Source organism: Curcuma longa, chromosome 3 (genome assembly GCF_044706935.1).
Source record: "Curcuma longa cultivar G26 ecotype Majalengka, Jawa Barat chromosome 3, ITB_CL_G26_1.1, whole genome shotgun sequence".
In the NCBI taxonomy this organism is placed as follows: domain Eukaryota; kingdom Viridiplantae; phylum Streptophyta; class Magnoliopsida; order Zingiberales; family Zingiberaceae; genus Curcuma; species Curcuma longa.
The window spans coordinates 7,793,480-7,810,763 of NC_133863.1; the positions used below are offsets into that span (position 1 = coordinate 7,793,480).

General features: G+C 38.5%; 3 protein-coding genes and 1 pseudogene across 5 annotated transcripts; 1 reads left to right on the forward strand and 3 right to left on the reverse strand.

The window, feature by feature from the left end:
• Positions 1 to 214: 214 nt before the first annotated feature.
• On the reverse strand, positions 215 to 4,466 carry LOC141822735 (putative protein arginine N-methyltransferase 3). 3 transcript variants are annotated; one of them, XM_074710070.1, is made up of 9 exons: positions 4,224 to 4,466; positions 3,697 to 4,008; positions 2,950 to 3,291; positions 2,752 to 2,880; positions 2,476 to 2,573; positions 1,698 to 1,776; positions 1,376 to 1,621; positions 1,121 to 1,288; positions 215 to 779 (listed from the first exon to the last, which is right to left on the reverse strand). In XM_074710070.1, exons 2-9 carry the CDS (start codon positions 3,982 to 3,984, stop codon positions 336 to 338), a joined length of 1,794 nt encoding a protein of 597 aa, XP_074566171.1. In that variant the 5' UTR covers positions 3,985 to 4,008; positions 4,224 to 4,466; the 3' UTR covers positions 215 to 335. The 3 variants fall into 3 exon arrangements, with proteins under 3 accessions (XP_074566171.1, XP_074566169.1, XP_074566170.1); XM_074710068.1 differs by having other exon boundaries at positions 2,752 to 3,291; XM_074710069.1 differs by having other exon boundaries at positions 2,752 to 3,291; positions 3,697 to 4,015.
• On the forward strand, positions 4,226 to 11,923 carry LOC141822739 (LOB domain-containing protein 25-like; annotated as a pseudogene).
• LOC141822737 (uncharacterized) lies at positions 5,253 to 9,999 on the reverse strand. Its single transcript, XM_074710072.1, has 6 exons — positions 9,731 to 9,999; positions 8,011 to 8,249; positions 6,666 to 6,872; positions 6,505 to 6,595; positions 6,130 to 6,397; positions 5,253 to 5,930 (listed from the first exon to the last, which is right to left on the reverse strand). The coding sequence occupies exons 1-6, from the start codon at positions 9,991 to 9,993 to the stop codon at positions 5,565 to 5,567; spliced, it is 1,434 nt and encodes a 477-aa protein (XP_074566173.1). The 5' UTR covers positions 9,994 to 9,999; the 3' UTR covers positions 5,253 to 5,564.
• A 1,709-nt stretch (positions 11,924 to 13,632) lies between the features above and the next one.
• Positions 13,633 to 17,176, reverse strand: LOC141822736 (metal transporter Nramp3.2-like). Its single transcript, XM_074710071.1, has 4 exons — positions 16,557 to 17,176; positions 16,308 to 16,444; positions 15,560 to 16,209; positions 13,633 to 14,044 (listed from the first exon to the last, which is right to left on the reverse strand). The coding sequence occupies exons 1-4, from the start codon at positions 17,174 to 17,176 to the stop codon at positions 13,865 to 13,867; spliced, it is 1,587 nt and encodes a 528-aa protein (XP_074566172.1). The 3' UTR covers positions 13,633 to 13,864.
• Between the last annotated feature and the right edge of the window lie 108 nt (positions 17,177 to 17,284).

The following is a 17,284-nucleotide window of genomic DNA, read 5'->3' on the forward strand; positions in this document are numbered from 1 at the left end:
ATCTCAGATTGACTTACAAAACAAGTTGTATGAATTGCCAAGTGCCCCTTCCATTGCGTTTTATGTTTCACAAACATACATTTTCAAAAATAATTCAAGGGGATTCAAAAAAAGAAGCGATAAATTCTACTTAAAATCTAAAGGCAGATTAGATGGCTTGTGGGTTCTAATTCTTACTCATACTTAATCTTTCAATAATATGGAACAGCTCCATAATTATGTATTAAATCAAGCTTCATAAACATCCAGACAAATAAATAGTGATAAATAAGCCTACATTACAAAAATTCAGACGAGAACAAAAGTTTAGGTGGCATGAGGTAATTGAGATCTCACTAACTGAAGATCTGAACCGGCAAACTTCGCTTGCGACCATCCGCACTAATCGCTTGAGGTTCCAATGACACATCGATGCTGCGATGAACTGATGACCGAACAATGCTGATGCGAGACCTGATGGCTACGGCAGGGCATTCTTCAGTGCCAACTGCCGCAGTCGTGCTGACAGGAACATGAGAAGATGATAGAACAATTGGTTCCCTGAGCATGAGAATGGTCTGAGCCCAATGAGTTTTTGGAGAGTAAGGTGACGTTGAGAGGTTGGTGGGCATCTCCTTGCAGAATCTGCTAGTAAAACCTGTCTCAAACCAGAGCACCATCCCGTAGCAAGTGCATGTTCTGGCAGTGGCAACGTCGTCTATGGATTCTGTTCTCAGTTTCAATTCAAAACTTGATGTGAAATCCATATCATCCAGCTTCATTGTCACTAGATCAAAGGACTGGTATATATGTTTAAGAATAGAAAAGAAATATATTAGTAGGTGCTAAATCAAATGACAGATTTCTGCAGGGAAAGAATATTAACAGAAGAAACACTTGCAGGTTAAGGTTTTCTAGACTCAGAACAATTTTGTTCTCTTCAGCAAGTGGTGTTAGGATTTCGAAAGAAATAAGTAAAGGGTGTGTCATAAGGGATTTTTAAACAACAACTTGGCTTGAATAAGAATTTTGAATGCGCTTCAAGATTTACTTATGTGATCGTTATCTTAATTCAAAATTGAATGTGTTGCAGAATCAAACAAGTGGTTTGCCAATTAATAGAAGTTAAACATGAACTTACATGGATAGCTGCAGTTTCTGTCACGATTTCCCTGCTGTCTATGGTATCGACGATGGGAGCAGAATAAGAATCCTTCATGACTTTCTTGCCGATGCAAGACATGTCAAAACCATACACATTCTCCCAGAAAGGTAAGCTTGTCCCACCTCTTCCAAATCCAGCTCCAAACTATAAACAAAAGTAGCAGTTCAGATTGAGTATAATAGATCGACCAAGTACAAAGGTACAGGTGATGCATGCATTTTGCAGCCTTACTATGGTTGCGGTATCAGGAAGGATAGCACCACCAGGCTTTAACCATCTGTCACGAGCATACAGGACCGAACTGAGCATCGACTCATACAACAAGCAATAACCCATCCACTCACTCACTATCACATCAACACTACTTGGTGAAACATGTATGAATTTGTCAAGCTCTTCAACCATACATTGAACAACATTTATTACTCCATACTCTCCGGGGATGTTGCCTGACAATAGGTCATTTTCTCTGGCTATCTAGTATTCAACAAATAGCAACAATCCAGTGAGAAGCAGTTTATGAAAGCAAATTCAAGTTAGGAAAGGCAATTACTTGAGTAGCATAAGCAGCCATTTTCTTGCTTGCTTCAACAGCAATGACCTTTGACGCACCACCCTGAGCTGCAAAAAGACTATAGAAAACATAAATAAAGCAAGCAGACAAACATTGATTCTGCAAAGAAACTGCTATACATTATGAATAAATTATATTATCAAGATACACTAAGATAGTTGTTATAAATTTAAAATAGACAAATGCAATCTAAAGTTAGTTTAATCAACCATCTGATTAACAAAATTCAATTCAGATCAAAGCTTCTAACTTTAGGAATATAGTCTTCATCCCAAATTGGTGTGCAAAGTTAACAGTATATTTTTGAAAACTTACATAGAGTCAACATAAACATAACTATTATTGAATTCCTGGTAGCTACTATACTCCTTCGCAATTTCATCAACCAAAAATTTAGTTGAGATATCTCATTAGTTCCCCAGCTTTGACAACTAAATCCTACAAAGTCCATGTCAGCTTGCCCACAGCTTCTGCTTGACTTTTGGAGAAAATCTCTTAAAACATGCAGTTCACAGAGTCTGCCTAATAGATACCTCAAAAACATTAAAAGGACTATAAACTCAGCTGGACATTTTCTTGAAAAGGAAGAAAAGTAAAACTGAAAAGGATAATTTGTTTAGGAAGAACAAAAAAGAATCAGTCTGATAAGCTATAAATACAAACAAAACAAATTTATGGAATGGGCACAAATAGCACAACATTTTCTTAAGTATAACCCACCAAAACCATAAGGAAGGAGGCAACCAACCAGTGTTACCTTAATATCCCTGTCCCGCAACCCACATCCAAAACTGTAGCTTGGTTAATAAGAGAGGGATTATTTAACAGCGCCCCTTGGTAAGCATCCATTCTTGCCTGAATTTGGTTCAACATTAGTTTTGTATAAAATGTATATATACACACACAAAAATATATGTGCAAAGGAAAATGAAAATTTTCTAGTAAACAATCACTTTATGCAGCAAATCCAGCAAGAGGTATTTAAATTTTCTGATAACCTAATAAGAAAAAAACTCTTTTAGAAACAACAAACCTTATCACTGAGCATCTCCCTGTGTATGCCAAAAGAGCCATAAGCACCAAAATAGTTCTCATTTACATTTCTGATCTCCTTGGCAGCGATATTAGCAAAAGACTCCCTTAATTGCTCATCTTTATGTTTCTGATCACATGGTTTAAGAAAAATGTCATCGGTTGGCTTTCCTTCAAAATTATTACCCACGATACGTACACATTCTGCTTTATCTTCAGTTTCTGTGAAGACGTTGGAGACTGAAGCATCACCATTCAGAATGTTGCGACCACCATTATAGAGTCTGGGTAATTTTTCACCGTCAATTAGCTCTCTCATTATTTCCTCTTTATTTATTGTCATAGGATCATCTTCCTCATCTTCATCACCACCAAAACTATGCAAAAGTGGATCATCTTCCATAAATGGTTTTAAATAATGATCATCTTCCCATAAGAATATTCCATCCTTAGCAAAACTGGAAGCTGGATGCAAATGGTTCTGAAGATCTCTATTGCATTGAAACTTAAGACCACAGCACCAGCATTTATTTTCAGAGGCCTGCAATTAAAAAAAAGTGGCAAAACAGAGATAGTAACTGTGAGGATTTGTGTTTGTATTATCAGCATAATTCCTCGAAAGTATGCTTCCAAAATTTCCAAAGCATAAGACAGGAACATTATTTTCTTCTTTCACACTCAAATCAACAAACTAAATTTTTCTTTACTAATTTTGCATTAGATAATGACAGTATATTTAATCAGTTATATTTATTACAGAATTTTGAGGGTGTATTTAAATGAAAATATGAAAGTAGACTACGCACCTTGCATAATCCAAAACCCTAGACAGATTATCTATGATACTTTCGTTAAAGTTTCAACAACCAAAAACAAAGCAATCATCTTGGAAAACACCAAATAATTTTATTGCAAGGACAAACAAAAGTTGATAATGACTGCCCACCTGAGACCTCACATAGTTGATGAGCTTGAAGGAACCATAAAAATCTAAGCTCCACTCACGAACAATGCCGTAGAAATCAAAGAAGTGCTTACAGCGGCAATGGTCAAAGAGGGCCTCCACAGAACCAAATCTCGAACTACAGAACAAGCAGAGGAAATCTGCAGAAGACTCCTCCTTTTCGGATTGCCAGTCATCCCATTGCTCAATTTGCTCCTCTTCCTCGTCTTCCTCTTCTATCACATCTTCAAATTCTTCAGATCGCCTGGACTCAATTATATCTTTTTCCATGGGGTTTTGCTCCGAAAGCAGCCTCTGAAACCTTAATATGTTGAGTCAGGATTCCAACAAATAAAACCGACCATTTATTAACACAGTTCTCATATAATTTATAGCAGTTTTGCCCAACAATGACTGATCAGTGGCAGCCTGTTACCAAATCCTAGTGAGAAAATCTTAGGCCAGAATCTCACTCAAACTTAAACTGTATCGAAGAAGCGATTTGGGGAAAAGGAAGCAATTTGACCTACCGAACGTGGGCAGTTGCAAAGCCGGTTGTGTCCTTGGCTGCAGCACAGGAACTAGCGGCGGAAGCAGTCTGGCTTGAGGGCAAGGACGAAGTGGAAACCGAGTACGAGGAGAGACACCTAGTAGAAGACTCAGTGGAGAATATAGAGGATGGAGGAAACGACGGAAGGTGGGCTGCAGTGGAGGAAGAGGAGGCAATGGAGCGCGCGTAGAAGAGGGATAGGGGACGCTGCTCGGCGGAGAATAGGAAGGCGGCGGCGGCGACGGCGGCGGCCTAGGGAGGGAGAATATATCGGGCGTAGCAGAAGTGGAACGCGGATTCAACAGGTAGGGTTACAGTTAACGGATCTTGTTGATGACGGATCCGGATTCTAACCAGGGATGGGCGGATTGGCTTGATCCGGAGTCCAATCTTGAACCCTAATGACTCTACGCAACATTCCCGACACCTTCTCCCCAAATCAAAGCTCTTCAAAAAAAAAAAAAAAAAATCGACCCGCAACTATATATGAAAAGATAAATTAAAAAATTATAATTAATCAATACGAGAAAGGATACTATCTTAACTTTATCAAGATTTAATCTTTGTCTACTTCAATATATCTATTTTACAATAAGTAACTCAATCATGTCTCAAGTACATCGAATCGAATAAAAGATGAATCATAACAAATCAACAATGCATTAGGACAACTGCAACGTTGCATTAATAGGTGTTAATCAAAAGAGAGAAAAGGATGATGTGGCACATCGTTCAAAGTTTTGAACGCATATCCAATGAAGGCTGACCCACAACATGTATTTTTTTTTTTTTTTTTTGTGTTATAACATAATAACGCGTTGCAGATGCACTTATAGTCAACTAGTTAATGCGTCAACTCGAGAGAGATATCAAATTCAAATTGACAAATAAAAAAAACGCTGAAATAATGTTCAATATCTAATAGGTTCACCACAAGCACAATTTAGCAACAAACTTTAACATTTAAAAAAAAAAGCGATGCACAATGGCAATGGAGAATGTTGCGATATTTGAAAGTAACAATAGCATGATGTCATATTGTCCAATAAGAAGTAGAATGCAACAAACAAGGTCCGACGATAATGAACAGCCCTCAACCACCAAATTAATTCATGCTACGATACTTCAAAAATAGGTCAGTTGTAGCTAAACATAGATGCCTAGAATCAACAAGAGACGACTACAAATGGTCTCACCGTGACTTTGGTTGGCCATACTCCAAGAGATCCTTGGTAGGATTCGAACTAATGACCACAACGCAAAGGGTGTCATGAACTACATAGAACCCAAAGGGGAAGAGAATACGAACTAACATCCAACACTACTTTGAGGCATCTTTGGCATCTTGCAGGGCAGATGTGTCGCTCTGATCAGCTGCATTCTCAGTGTGGCCATCCGACGCAAATTTTTTATTTGGAGATTCATCGATACTTGGGTTTATGGTAGCTCGCTTAACACCTCTACCCACAACGCCTAGGTCCATCACACCACCATTTGTTGCAGCAGTAGAAAGAGTTGGAGAGTCAAAACCAACACTATTTACAGCTCCCATCTGCAAGGAATTCAGTGAAGTTGTGGATGCACTCGGGCCATTCTTCTCCTCAGACGTCAGTTTGGGAGCTATCAACTTCATAACATCCGAAAACACAGATCTGGGAGTTGCCAGCAACTGCTGTAGGTCTTCAAGCTACACTCAAAAAAAAAAAAAAAAAAGGAAGAGTTTCACAGTTAATAACTTGTTGAAAGGCGTAAACAAACATTGAGAATATCACAACATTTGACAATTTAGATCACAATGTAGATCTCTATGGAGATAGCATGTGGATAAATATGCATGCGACAAAATATAAGTTGTAGGGGAAGGAAAAACCAGTTAAAAATCATACCTTCTTTTCAAGTTCAGACAAGATTTCAGTAAAAAATTCTATGTCTTTTGTCGAATTAGATGCGGATTTAATCTCTTTAGCAGGTGCACAGTCATTTTTCTCTGAGTCAGGCATAGAACTTTCAGGAGCCCCTGTAGCAGTAGTTATGTTTTCATCTTCCTTGAGTCTTACTAACCGAGACTTGCAAAGTGTTATTGCCTTTTCACAGTAAGGTATGGCTTCGCTGATCCTTGACCCCAATTCCAACACTAAACTAATCCTGAAGTTTCTGAAATCAAGTCAAGGAAGCAAGAGAAGAAGTTACGTAAGAGGCTTTAAATTCTCACTTCCGAGCAAGAATTTCAATTTCATCTTAATAACACCAAGAAAGGATACAATTCCACAATCCGGCGGTGGCCAGGCTCGACTAGGTTCTCCAAAATGGCCAGGGCTTTTAAATAGTCATCTAGTGAAGTGTCAATATCCTCTGCAACAAAGTTGTTGATTTCTGAGTATCATTTCTGATACCTGTAATTAGTGACGATAAAGGAATGCACCTCTTTCCATTGAGACTTCGGCTAAAGCAGCCAAGATGTTCACTTTCTCCATGGTGTCACCAGGTTGCTTCTCAACAATTGCCCTTGCAACATCCAGCATTTTCCAGGCAAGATCCAAGTCTGATTCATCTTCATCTGCTTCAGCTGTATCCTCTTCATCATCTTCACTTTCATCATCATTACTAGAATCCTTGTTCGAAGCTTCACCTAGACCACATTATGGAAATGTTAAAAGAACACAACATTGAAAACATCATCCTGTATTTATTGATATGAGGCAATGGCAAGAAAAAAGAAAGGAAAAGGTGAAACTTCTTTGATAACAATGCTAAAGAAGCAACATATCTGAATCAGACAAATGAGTAGAGAAAGATCCCTTAGCAAACACATTACAAATAATGCATATGTCCTATGAGTGCAATAGAACAAGAGGCAAATCAGTCTTGACAATATTGGACAACCTTAACCAAATCTTAGCCACGGAGGAACTTCAAAATTGTTTGCAGATCACAACAGAAATTAACAAAACACAGTACTAATAAGATGAAGAGATGAAGAAATTGGTAAGTGTGATGAATACGAGAAATGTATTGATGATTAGCTTTTCATAAAAAAATTAAAAATGTGACATAAATTTCAAGACTCACATCTTGTTTACATTAACATTGATTGTCTGTATTAGTGACTGCACATTTTGCCACTTATAACTTTTCAAAACTCAGATCTTGTTTACATTTACTTGTTTACTGCAAGGTACAATGTAAAAATGAAACTCAATAGTATACATTGATTTAATTCTCAGAATTATCAAGATTAAATTTTCTATAAGCATAATTAGAGTTAAATAGTACTTTTTCTTAAAGAAAATGCATATGCATGCACAATGTATCAACATAATCTATCTAGAATATGCACTGATCCGACATGGATGCCACTTGCATACACTTTTAAAATCTTGGATTCATATTTAATTTTATCTATTTATATTAACAAAGGACTAGCTTTATGAAAATGCATCTACTGCCAAAGACATGGCATATGCTTAGTCATTACATATTCTAAGTTCATTGCACACCATTGTTTATTGAATATGCAACTATACATCACAAAGCAACTGGACAAATGCTAGGTTTATGGTCTACAACATTCAGTCCAGTGTATCCTTTTTCTACTGTATTGTGATGTATCATATCCTATTGGTTCAATGTAAAATTTCTAACTTACTGTACCATTTTATATCATTATGCATCTAAGCTAAAAGAAAAGTTATCAGTACTTCGAATATAAATTAAACATCATGCAGCAGCATTAACTTGTAAGTTCATATGAAACATGAAAAAAATACCTTCAGGCACCTCATCCTTCAATGATGAAGAATCTTTACAAACATCAGCAGTATCCTTTGAACTTCCTCCATTCTCTTTTGCACAACTAGAAGTTGTGGACTTCTCATCATTTGCTGGTGAGGTTTTAGGGAAGTTGCCCAACGGATCAGCTTCTTCCTGAGCCTTGTATAGTAGTGCACATCCATACTTATAATATGCACTAGCACATTCTTGTGCAAGCTCACCAAAGTTTGAGACCCTGAAAAATATATATATATATATACATAACTATGCCATTATTGACCAACCAAAACACTCTTTAGATGAATAAAAGGATAGTCCGGATCCCGAGGAAGGATCGGATAACATTGGGTCTATTGTACACATCCTTACTCTACATTGCAAGAGGTCACAAGGTCACACGACAGCAACCTTATCATAGAGCTCAATGGAAGAATAAGATCCATGAAGCTAGTGTCAAATACTTGCGATGAACAAAGGCTAATGACAATGATGGCATAAAAATTTAGAAGGTCAAAACTCTAGAATAAAGGATGGGTTTGGAGGGAGAATTTACAGTTTACAAACTGAAAGTCTCTTCAATCATTATAATACATCCCTATAGTTAGTGTATTACATCTACAGAGGTATGCGACCTTAAGAATCCTGATCAAGAGAAAGGACTTACTTATCTGATAATGAGCAAAAAATTATAGGAAATCATGCAAAAGTTAAAGCATGTGGGGGAATATATTTACAGGGAAACTAAAGTTTGATATTTTCTCTGACAGAGCAAAAAAAAGAGTTTCTAGGAAGATTGAAGCAGCTAGATGTGTTAGTGACCACCAGAAAGATAAGTATAAAAGGCAAGGAGTTATTAACTAATTCTAAAGTAAGGATAACCAATCAAATTTTACCAAACTACAGAAGTTCAATGGAAGTCATAATACATTAAATCAGGCAAGCAAAAAATGACTAAAGTACCAGGCTATAATTCAAGAACAAAATGAATTTAAATGTTGGGCAAATTCACTCTAACTGTTCCACCTCTAAAACAATTTCAGCAGGCTGTTCAAGAATATATTAAATGAAATCCCTCCATACTTGCATATTAGGTGGTGGATCCATATACAAACAAGTGTGTAAACTGTTTCCTTGCAATATTCTGATGATAACATGCATTATCGAACCTTGGAGCATAAAATGCAATTTCAGATAAACAGTTCATATATACATTTAAAAACTAACTAAAATTTGGAGAAACATTTTCCCAAATCCAAACTTTAGAAAGGGCATCGTTCCAAAAAACCAATAATCAGGTGCATGTCAATGCAAATGATGAGTTTGAATAATACAGCCTTATCCACACTATTCAGATAGCACTTCAGATTTTTACAGCGCAAGCTTAGTACAAAACCATCAATGACCTAAAGATATCTAAGGTAGGCATTGTATCAAAGTGATGAATTAATCAGAATTTGCACTAATTGTTGTTCAGAAGAATTAAAGAAAAGAAACTGTCCCTCTCTTTCAGCAAGTCATCAGCTAGCGAAATGAGAGATTTGCAAACGGTGAGACGGAATCCATAAGGCGTGTCACTAGACGAATTGGTAGTGCAAACATAAATTCAGTAATTCCTATGGCAAGAGAAGGAAGATGGATGAACAGAAATGTGGCTTCTTTGGACATTTCAGGTAGCAAACATAAATTCGAACCAACCCCACATAACGAAGCCCTAACCTGATTTCTAGCGCACGACTGAGGGAGTCCACGGCGTCCACGAAGTCCCCGTCCTCTATTGCCTTCGACCCTTTCGCAAACAGCTCATCCGCACGGGCTAGGGTTTTGTCGGCCCCCTCTTGGTCCCCAGCACTCAAAGACCCGCCGGCGCCAGCGAACTCCTCGTCGGCGCCTTCCTCCGAGGCCAGAATTTGGCCAGCCTGGTCGGTGACGGTATCGTTCGCTAGGGTTTCTTCGGTGCGGTCCTGGTCGGCGGAAGTCATGGCGCAACCTTGTGGACTAAGAGCGGTGTTCGAGTGAGACGAAGAAAAGCAGGCGCGCGGCGTTCCATTCGGCGCGCGTGGATCACAATCGATGGCCTGCCAAAGGCCCAATAACAAGTCCACTTCTGGCCCATCAAACAAGAAAACCCTAAACGGATAATTCTAGCTTCTATTTTGATTGCGATCGAAAAGGTTTTGTTTTTTCAGATTTATTAAACACTGAATAATTATTATTAATTTTTGAAATAAAAATATAAATTCAACAATGCTGGTGATTAAGATTCATAGTGATAATGAAGTTGCGTCATGGTTGACATGCACATTTAATCATGATATGGACACAACGTGATTAAGTAATCATTTTGAAAAAGAAAATTCGATCAAAACCCTATTTTAGCTATTTAAATGACGCCATGCTACTGCCCATTATGATTGACCTATAATTAAGATCATTTGGAACTAAATACTAAAATTAGAATGTGGAATGCATTGTTAACGAAAGATTAATTGGCTGTATAGTATAGTACTGGATGGATGGCAATTAACATCCACGAGCTCAAGAGGATTTTAAATGTTCGTGTCGCAGTAGTTTCATCTCTTCTTTTAATTACTTACTTTTTTTTATTTAATGACAAAATGATGATTAATTATGTGAGTAATTTTAATATGTTATTTCTTCTTGATCTCTACTTGTGTTGGGATCTGAAGTTAACTCACGCACCCTCTACCTCTTTCTCTTTCCCCCTTACCAAGTGCCGCAAATCCTTCCGATCTCCACGGATTCGAGGCTGAGGAAGAGGAGGATCGGAGGCGAAGAAATCGGTATGCTTGTTTCTTTTTTTCTTTTCTTTTCTTTTCCATTCAGTTTTGTGTTTAGTTTTTAGAATTTCCTTCTCCTCTTTCTTTCTTTCTGTAAATTAGTGTTCTTGAGGAGAAGGCTTCTTCTCCTACGAATTGATGGAGAAATCTCTGCAAAAAAAAAAAAAAAATCTCACTTTGCTTCTTTCTTGACTTCTCACAATTTTTTAATGAGAAAAGAAGAAGAAGAAGAAGAAGAAGACAAAAAGATGAATTTTTTTTCGACTTGAGATCCAAAAGATCTGATTTTTCCATCTTTTGGATCGAAGTAGTGATCTTTGCAAGGAAAAATCAAACGAAATTAGTTGTAACCCTAATTCTGTACTCTTTTTTTTTTTGTTGTTTATGTGTAATTTCATCTGCAGTCGCTGCTTTGATCGAGTATTTTTGGAAAGCAAATCTGTTTCTTTGTTTTTTCAAGATTAATTCATGCAATAATATTGAATGATTATCCATGATCTGTTCGTAAAGAGATGACGTCGTCGAGCTCGCCGTGCGCGGCGTGCAAGCTGCTCCGGCGGAAGTGCACGCCGGAGTGCGTGTTCGCGCCGCACTTCCCGCCGGACCAGCCCGCGAAGTTTGCGAACGTGCACCGCGTGTTCGGCGCCAGCAACGTGGCGAAGCTGCTGAAGCAGCTCCGCCCCGAGCAACGGGAGGACGCCGTGGTGTCCCTCGCCTACGAGGCGGAGGCGCGCCTCCGCGACCCCGTCAACGGATGCGTCGGCTACATCCACCACCTCCAGCGCCGCCTCACCGAGCTCCAGCACGACCTCTCGCTCGCCGAGAAGGAACTCTCCAACTACCTCGTCGCCGGCGGCGGCGCAGCCCCCACTTGGTCGGCCTCCCCCATTACGCCTTCAATTTCGCCGGCGGCGCCATCAACATTCCGGCTACGACTGCAGAGCCGGTGCCAGTGGGGATGCTGTACGACAGCTTCGGAGCGACAGCGACATTCCGGCTGCCGGCGGTGCAGTTGTTGAACGGCGCCGGCGGATTTGGAGCATTGTTAGAGCAGCAGCAGCGGCAACTGCAGCAGTATCATAATCATGAGCAAACACAGGACGAAGAGTAAGATCGATGCGAGGTACACTACTGGTTTAATTAGGTCATTTTTTATCATTAATTAATCAAGATCAACAACATCAAGAAATCAAGAACAAGATCATGCAGATAGAGAAATTAAGGGTACATGGATCCACGTACAGTATGTAAATGTAATGGTATGTTATATATATCTCCTTCCCTGTAAATCAAATCAATGTGAGTAAGAGATAAGGTGTTATTACTGCTAATATTATTGCTATATTACTGAGCACATGTTCGAAGAGAATTAAGAGAGGAAATAACTGATGGGAGTTTAGATCGTAATCTATATATATATATATATACAATAGTTTGTAATGCTGTTTCTGGTTCAGTGTTGACTTCAGTGTGTTGACTTGATGTAAATAATCAAGCAATAGGGGAAGATCTACTGGAATGGTTTCTATGGACATTTATTGTCGGCAATGGGAAGGCGCGCAGGCGGCGCAGTGATAAGCAGCAGGGAGTGCAGCGTAAACTAGATCGGACTGAAAGATTATGTCTCCCTTTGGTCATCATGAGGAAGAATATTATATATAGGTCATATATATATATCCCTGCAGACACACGTAAGTCTCTCCCTAGCTAATCATTCCACTTCTTCTCCTTCATCTTTTACTTCATAAATGTTCTGTGACCGTACTACCTACCCATTTGTCGATCGACCTATCCATCACAATAATCCATACATACAGTAGGTATGTACAGATTCGTATGCCATCTTAATGACAGACTTGTCTGGAATGTAAATATTATCCTAATTAAAGACTATAATGCAAAGTCAAAGAGCTCCTGTTCTCCTCCTACACTAGCCAAGAGATTTGGCTTCCAAGATTGTGTATAAAAGGGATTCATCAGTTTTCGGCTTCCAAGATTGTGTATAAAAGGAAGGGATTCATCAGTTTTTCTGGGCACGCTTGATTAACTAATCGGACGCTAGAAAAGATTAATCGATTACTGATCCAGACTGACTGCCTATAGTTAGTTATTTTAGAGCATAGTTAAGTTGATTATGATGTAACAGGAATTATCAAAGTTGACAAGAATTAAATCTTGATGAAACTGAAGTAATGAGCTCCTCCGTCGTGATCAACTATAATTTCTCAATATACCTTTTCATATATGATCCTGAGATCGATTGTATGGGATTGTTGAGATAACAAATTTTATCTTTTATTGAAATGCTAAAGCGTATACAGTTAGTTGAGTGAGAGTGATAGGCTCGCCCACATAATTAATCTTCTTAATGTTTGAAAATTATATGGAGAAGAAGAGTATTAATAAATGTACTGTTTTGGAGGATAGAGTAGACAATACGGCTCTTTATGAATTTGAACCTAATTATTAGCTGTCTTAATTTAATTATCTACGAATTAAATTGTAAAATTCTCAGTGAAAATAAAAAAAAAAGATTTGGAATTGTAAATTATTAATATTTTTTATAATCACGAAGAGAGAGAGGATAAAACATGAATTGTTTAAACATTGATTATTTAACCTTCGCCCCATCAACAAGTCATTAACACACAATTATATCACAATTATGTTTACTTGTGTTCTTTTCCATCAACGTAAATTTTTTAAATGAATCATACAAAAGATCTCCTAAGCTTTAATTTCAGGATCAATTTTTTTCGTCATATGAAGAAAACGAAAGATTTATTGAAAAAAAAATTAAAAAACAAACAAACCGGCCTTATTAGTAGATCAATCAAATGCCACCAGTCAGTAACCATATAAATGTCGATCTGTTGATAATTTCCATGTACAATATTGCCTGCTAACACAAATAATAATCTAGCAACTATTCCAAGCTCTGTTCTGAACATCTAATTGTTAAATGGGAAGTTGAAATCATTTGCAGCGAGGATTCAGAATCCATAAACAATAGTATGAACAGTGAGCAATTGAGGCACCATCCAACAGATGATTATCGACTGCGATACTGTGTACCATGCAAAATGAGGTAGATTATGAATGCCATATAAAGCGCTATGATGGCACAGACGATTGAGCCGAGCAGCAGGCCTTGTATCCCAGACGACGAAAAATTGATCAGGAGATAGCTGTTGATTGTGATAAGAAGTGCAGCAACAACCCAAGTCAATGCCTGCAATACAAGAACATTCAATGAAAGAATATTGGGATGAAGTTATAGCATGGACAAAAGAGATCGAAAGAAAAAAACAGAGTCAATCTTATATCCTCATATGATCCTGTGAGCATGACACCTAGAATTGTCTAGATTTGCTGGTAAATTTAGATATTGAGGCTTTATTAAGTGCTCAATTACAGTGTATAGGTTTAGTTAGCTGTTATCCAATAGATTTCAACATAAAATACATATTTCGATAAGGAAAAATTTCATTTTATTTCACTCCATTTCGAATGAAATTCTAATTTTGATTTGATATCAACTGTACAGTTTTATTATATGAGCTTGAACTTCTGTCCCATTATTTTTCATAACGTGGGTCTATCTTGCAACGAGAATTAGGTGCTCTTATATATGCTTATAATTATTATAAAAACAGACAACAAATGTATTTGCTTCATGCTCATATTTTCTTCTCCATTTTCCTTGGCATTCTTAAGCCCCATTCATGTCTAAAAATCTCGTACTTTGGAGAGTTAGCAACTTGTTCCTAATACTTCTATGTTATAATTCATAAACTTCCTTTGTACCTAACATTCATAACATCATTCGATATCTTTCAATACATGCATATGTAGCCTCCAAGTGAGCAGATTCTTCCCGTCATTAACCTGCAAAAATCTGTTAATCTTGTGGCTTATACCCTAAACTAAGAATAGTCTCACATCCAATATAGTGTGTGGACACCTTGTGGTTAAGGAAAGAAAATGAAAATCTGACAAGAGACTTTTCTTTTTTTGCTTGCTTAATAGTTAACAAGAAGTTTGAGAACACTTGATCATATCCTTATCAAACTATATTCATCCTAACTGCATGGGATCGACAACATGGATATTATCCCTTCACTATGCTCTATCCAAGGGTATATAACTAGTTATACTTACAAATGAGGAATATAATAAAAATATTATTATTTGAGAGCAATTAGATAGGGCTCCAATAGATGAAAAGGGTGAGAAAATGAGACAAATAATATAAGAAATTCTGGATATGCAAAAAAGATCTATAGATTTCATCATTCGGCAAATAAATCGATTATGGTCAAAGGGGCAAGGGATAGAGGGAATGAAAAAAGTTCTATTATGACACAAAAGAAAGTGACTTAGAGGATTTAGATAATATCATGATGTAGCCTAATGTAAAGTATAATGGCAGAGTAAAATAGAGCGAAAATTTGTACTCAAGCATTCTTAAGTTATCTGTCTGCCCTCAAACTACTAACACTAGTTGACCCAATTAATTTAGTCATGTCCATAGGCATTCCACTTTGGATGTCTGTCAATACCTATCATTTATTGCACTAAACAGGATGTCTGTCAATGATATACATGTATATGTGGCCTTCAAGCAAGGAGGTTCTTCTTATAATTTGCAAGTCAAATGAGGCACATTTTGAAAAGTTAAAACATGTTAAATGAGACATAAAATGGAAAACTATTGTATTCCAATATGTGAAATCCACAAACTCACCTGATAAATAGGGCCAATCTTGAAAGCTCCCATAATTTGTTCTTTGGACACCATGGTGAGAAGTGGAATCAGAGCAAATGGGATTTGAACTGATTGAAGCACATTAAGCCACTGATTCAGAATATCTAGTGCAGAATCAGAAGTATCAAAGAACAAAGCAACAAATATGGTTGGGATGATTGCAAAGCTTCTAGTGATTATTGATCTGATCCATTTCTTCAAACGGAGATTCAGAAATCCACCCATTATAAACTGTCCAGCATAAGTCCCAGTGATTGTGCTACTTTGCCCAGCTGCTAGTAAACCAATTCCCCAAATGTAAAGAATAGGGAACAGCCCTCCATACTTCTCTTGTAGATAATTACCAGCATTCTCAAGACCGATAAGATCAGCCTCCTCTGTACCATAAAATCCCTTTGCAAAAATTGTTGTAACAAATAGATTTATGAGGAAGGAAATAATTAAGGCAGATGTAGATTCTATGGTATAATATCTTAATGCTTCTTGAACGTGGCTTTTCTTGTTAGGGTCTATGGCTCTTGACTGTACAAGAGCAGAATGTAAAAAGACATTGTGTGGCATGATCACACATCCAACAATCCCAACAGCTTGGTTTATTGTTTTGGAACTAAGTTTTGGAACCAGAAGACCTGCCATAGAAATATGTTAAATATTGAAGAAACAAGATTGGGGAAAGATTCAGAAGGAAAAAAAAAACAATTTTGTACTATTATAATAAGGGACACACCAATCAGAAGCTCCTTTCCACTAGGCTTGGCCTCACCAAACATCCATGTAAATGAGAATGCCATTGTTGCAATAAGAAAAGCAAAAAATGCTTCCAACTTCCTAACACCATAGTTCTCGAGGAATAGAAAGATGAAGCTGCCAACACAAGATTAAGGCATAAAGGGAAATCTAAAGCTGCTATAGAATGTGTTATTCTTTTTTAAAACAACAACTACCAGAAAGAGATGGAGAAAACCAGAAGTCTCACCAATCAAAAGCAGTGATGATCACTCCAGTCCAGAGTGGAAACACCCCACCGCTGAGGATCTTAATCGCAATGGCACTCCCAATTACCTCCTGTATATCCGCGCCGATCAGCGCAACCTCCGCCATCAACCACAGCGCCAGCATCGCCCATTTCGGATACTCCTCGCGGCATAGCTCCGCTAGGTGGCGACCCGTGGCAACCCCTAGCCGCGCCGAGAGCATCTGAATCAGGAGCCCCATCGCCGTCGCCAAGAACAGCAGCCACAGCAGCGAAAACCCGGCTACCGCCCCGGCTTGGAGGTCCCCCTCCAGGTTCCCCGGATCCAGGAATGCGATGCTCATCAGGAACCCCGGCCCAGTAAAGAGCCACAGCTTCCGCCAGGAGAAGGGGGGCCGGGGTCCATCAAAGGCGACGCCTTCCACGTCGGAGACGCCAACGACGACGACCTTCTCATCGTACTCGTAAGCGCGCTCAGAGGTCTCGTCATCCTCGAAGGCGGCAGGGGAGCGCCGCCCTTTGCCGCCATCGAGGTCGACGGCTGCGGATCGGCGAGGGAGGAGGGACTCCGCCTCCTCCGCCGTCGATTCGTCGCCGACAAATGGAGGGTCGATGTGCGGCATCGGGAGGAAGGAAGTAGCGAAAGAAAAAGAAGGCGGCAACGGACGGGGAGTTTATAGATCGCCGAACGGTAGCGGTTGTGGACGACTCCGCGACACCGTGTACTTATG

Coding starts and splice junctions, on each gene's coding strand:
- LOC141822736 (XM_074710071.1), bottom strand. CDS start 17,176: ATGCCGCACATCGACCCTCCATTTGTCGGCGACGAATCGACGGCGGAG. Junction 16,210..16,307: donor TGGAAAGGAGCTTCTGATTG/GTGTGTCCCTTA, acceptor TTTCTATGGCAG/GTCTTCTGGTTCCAAAACTT. Junction 14,045..15,559: donor AGATTGGCCCTATTTATCAG/GTGAGTTTGTGG, acceptor CTTGTATTGCAG/GCATTGACTTGGGTTGTTGC.
- LOC141822735 (XM_074710068.1), bottom strand. CDS start 3,984: ATGGAAAAAGATATAATTGAGTCCAGGCGATCTGAAGAATTTGAAGAT. Junction 2,574..2,751: donor GGGAGATGCTCAGTGATAAG/GTTTGTTGTTTC, acceptor AACCAAATTCAG/GCAAGAATGGATGCTTACCA. Junction 1,777..2,475: donor TGCGGGACAGGGATATTAAG/GTAACACTGGTT, acceptor TGTTTTCTATAG/TCTTTTTGCAGCTCAGGGTG.
- LOC141822737 (XM_074710072.1), bottom strand. CDS start 9,993: ATGACTTCCGCCGACCAGGACCGCACCGAAGAAACCCTAGCGAACGAT. Junction 6,873..8,010: donor GAAGGATGAGGTGCCTGAAG/GTATTTTTTTCA, acceptor AATGTGGTCTAG/GTGAAGCTTCGAACAAGGAT. Junction 6,398..6,504: donor CACCGCCGGATTGTGGAATT/GTATCCTTTCTT, acceptor ACTTGATTTCAG/AAACTTCAGGATTAGTTTAG.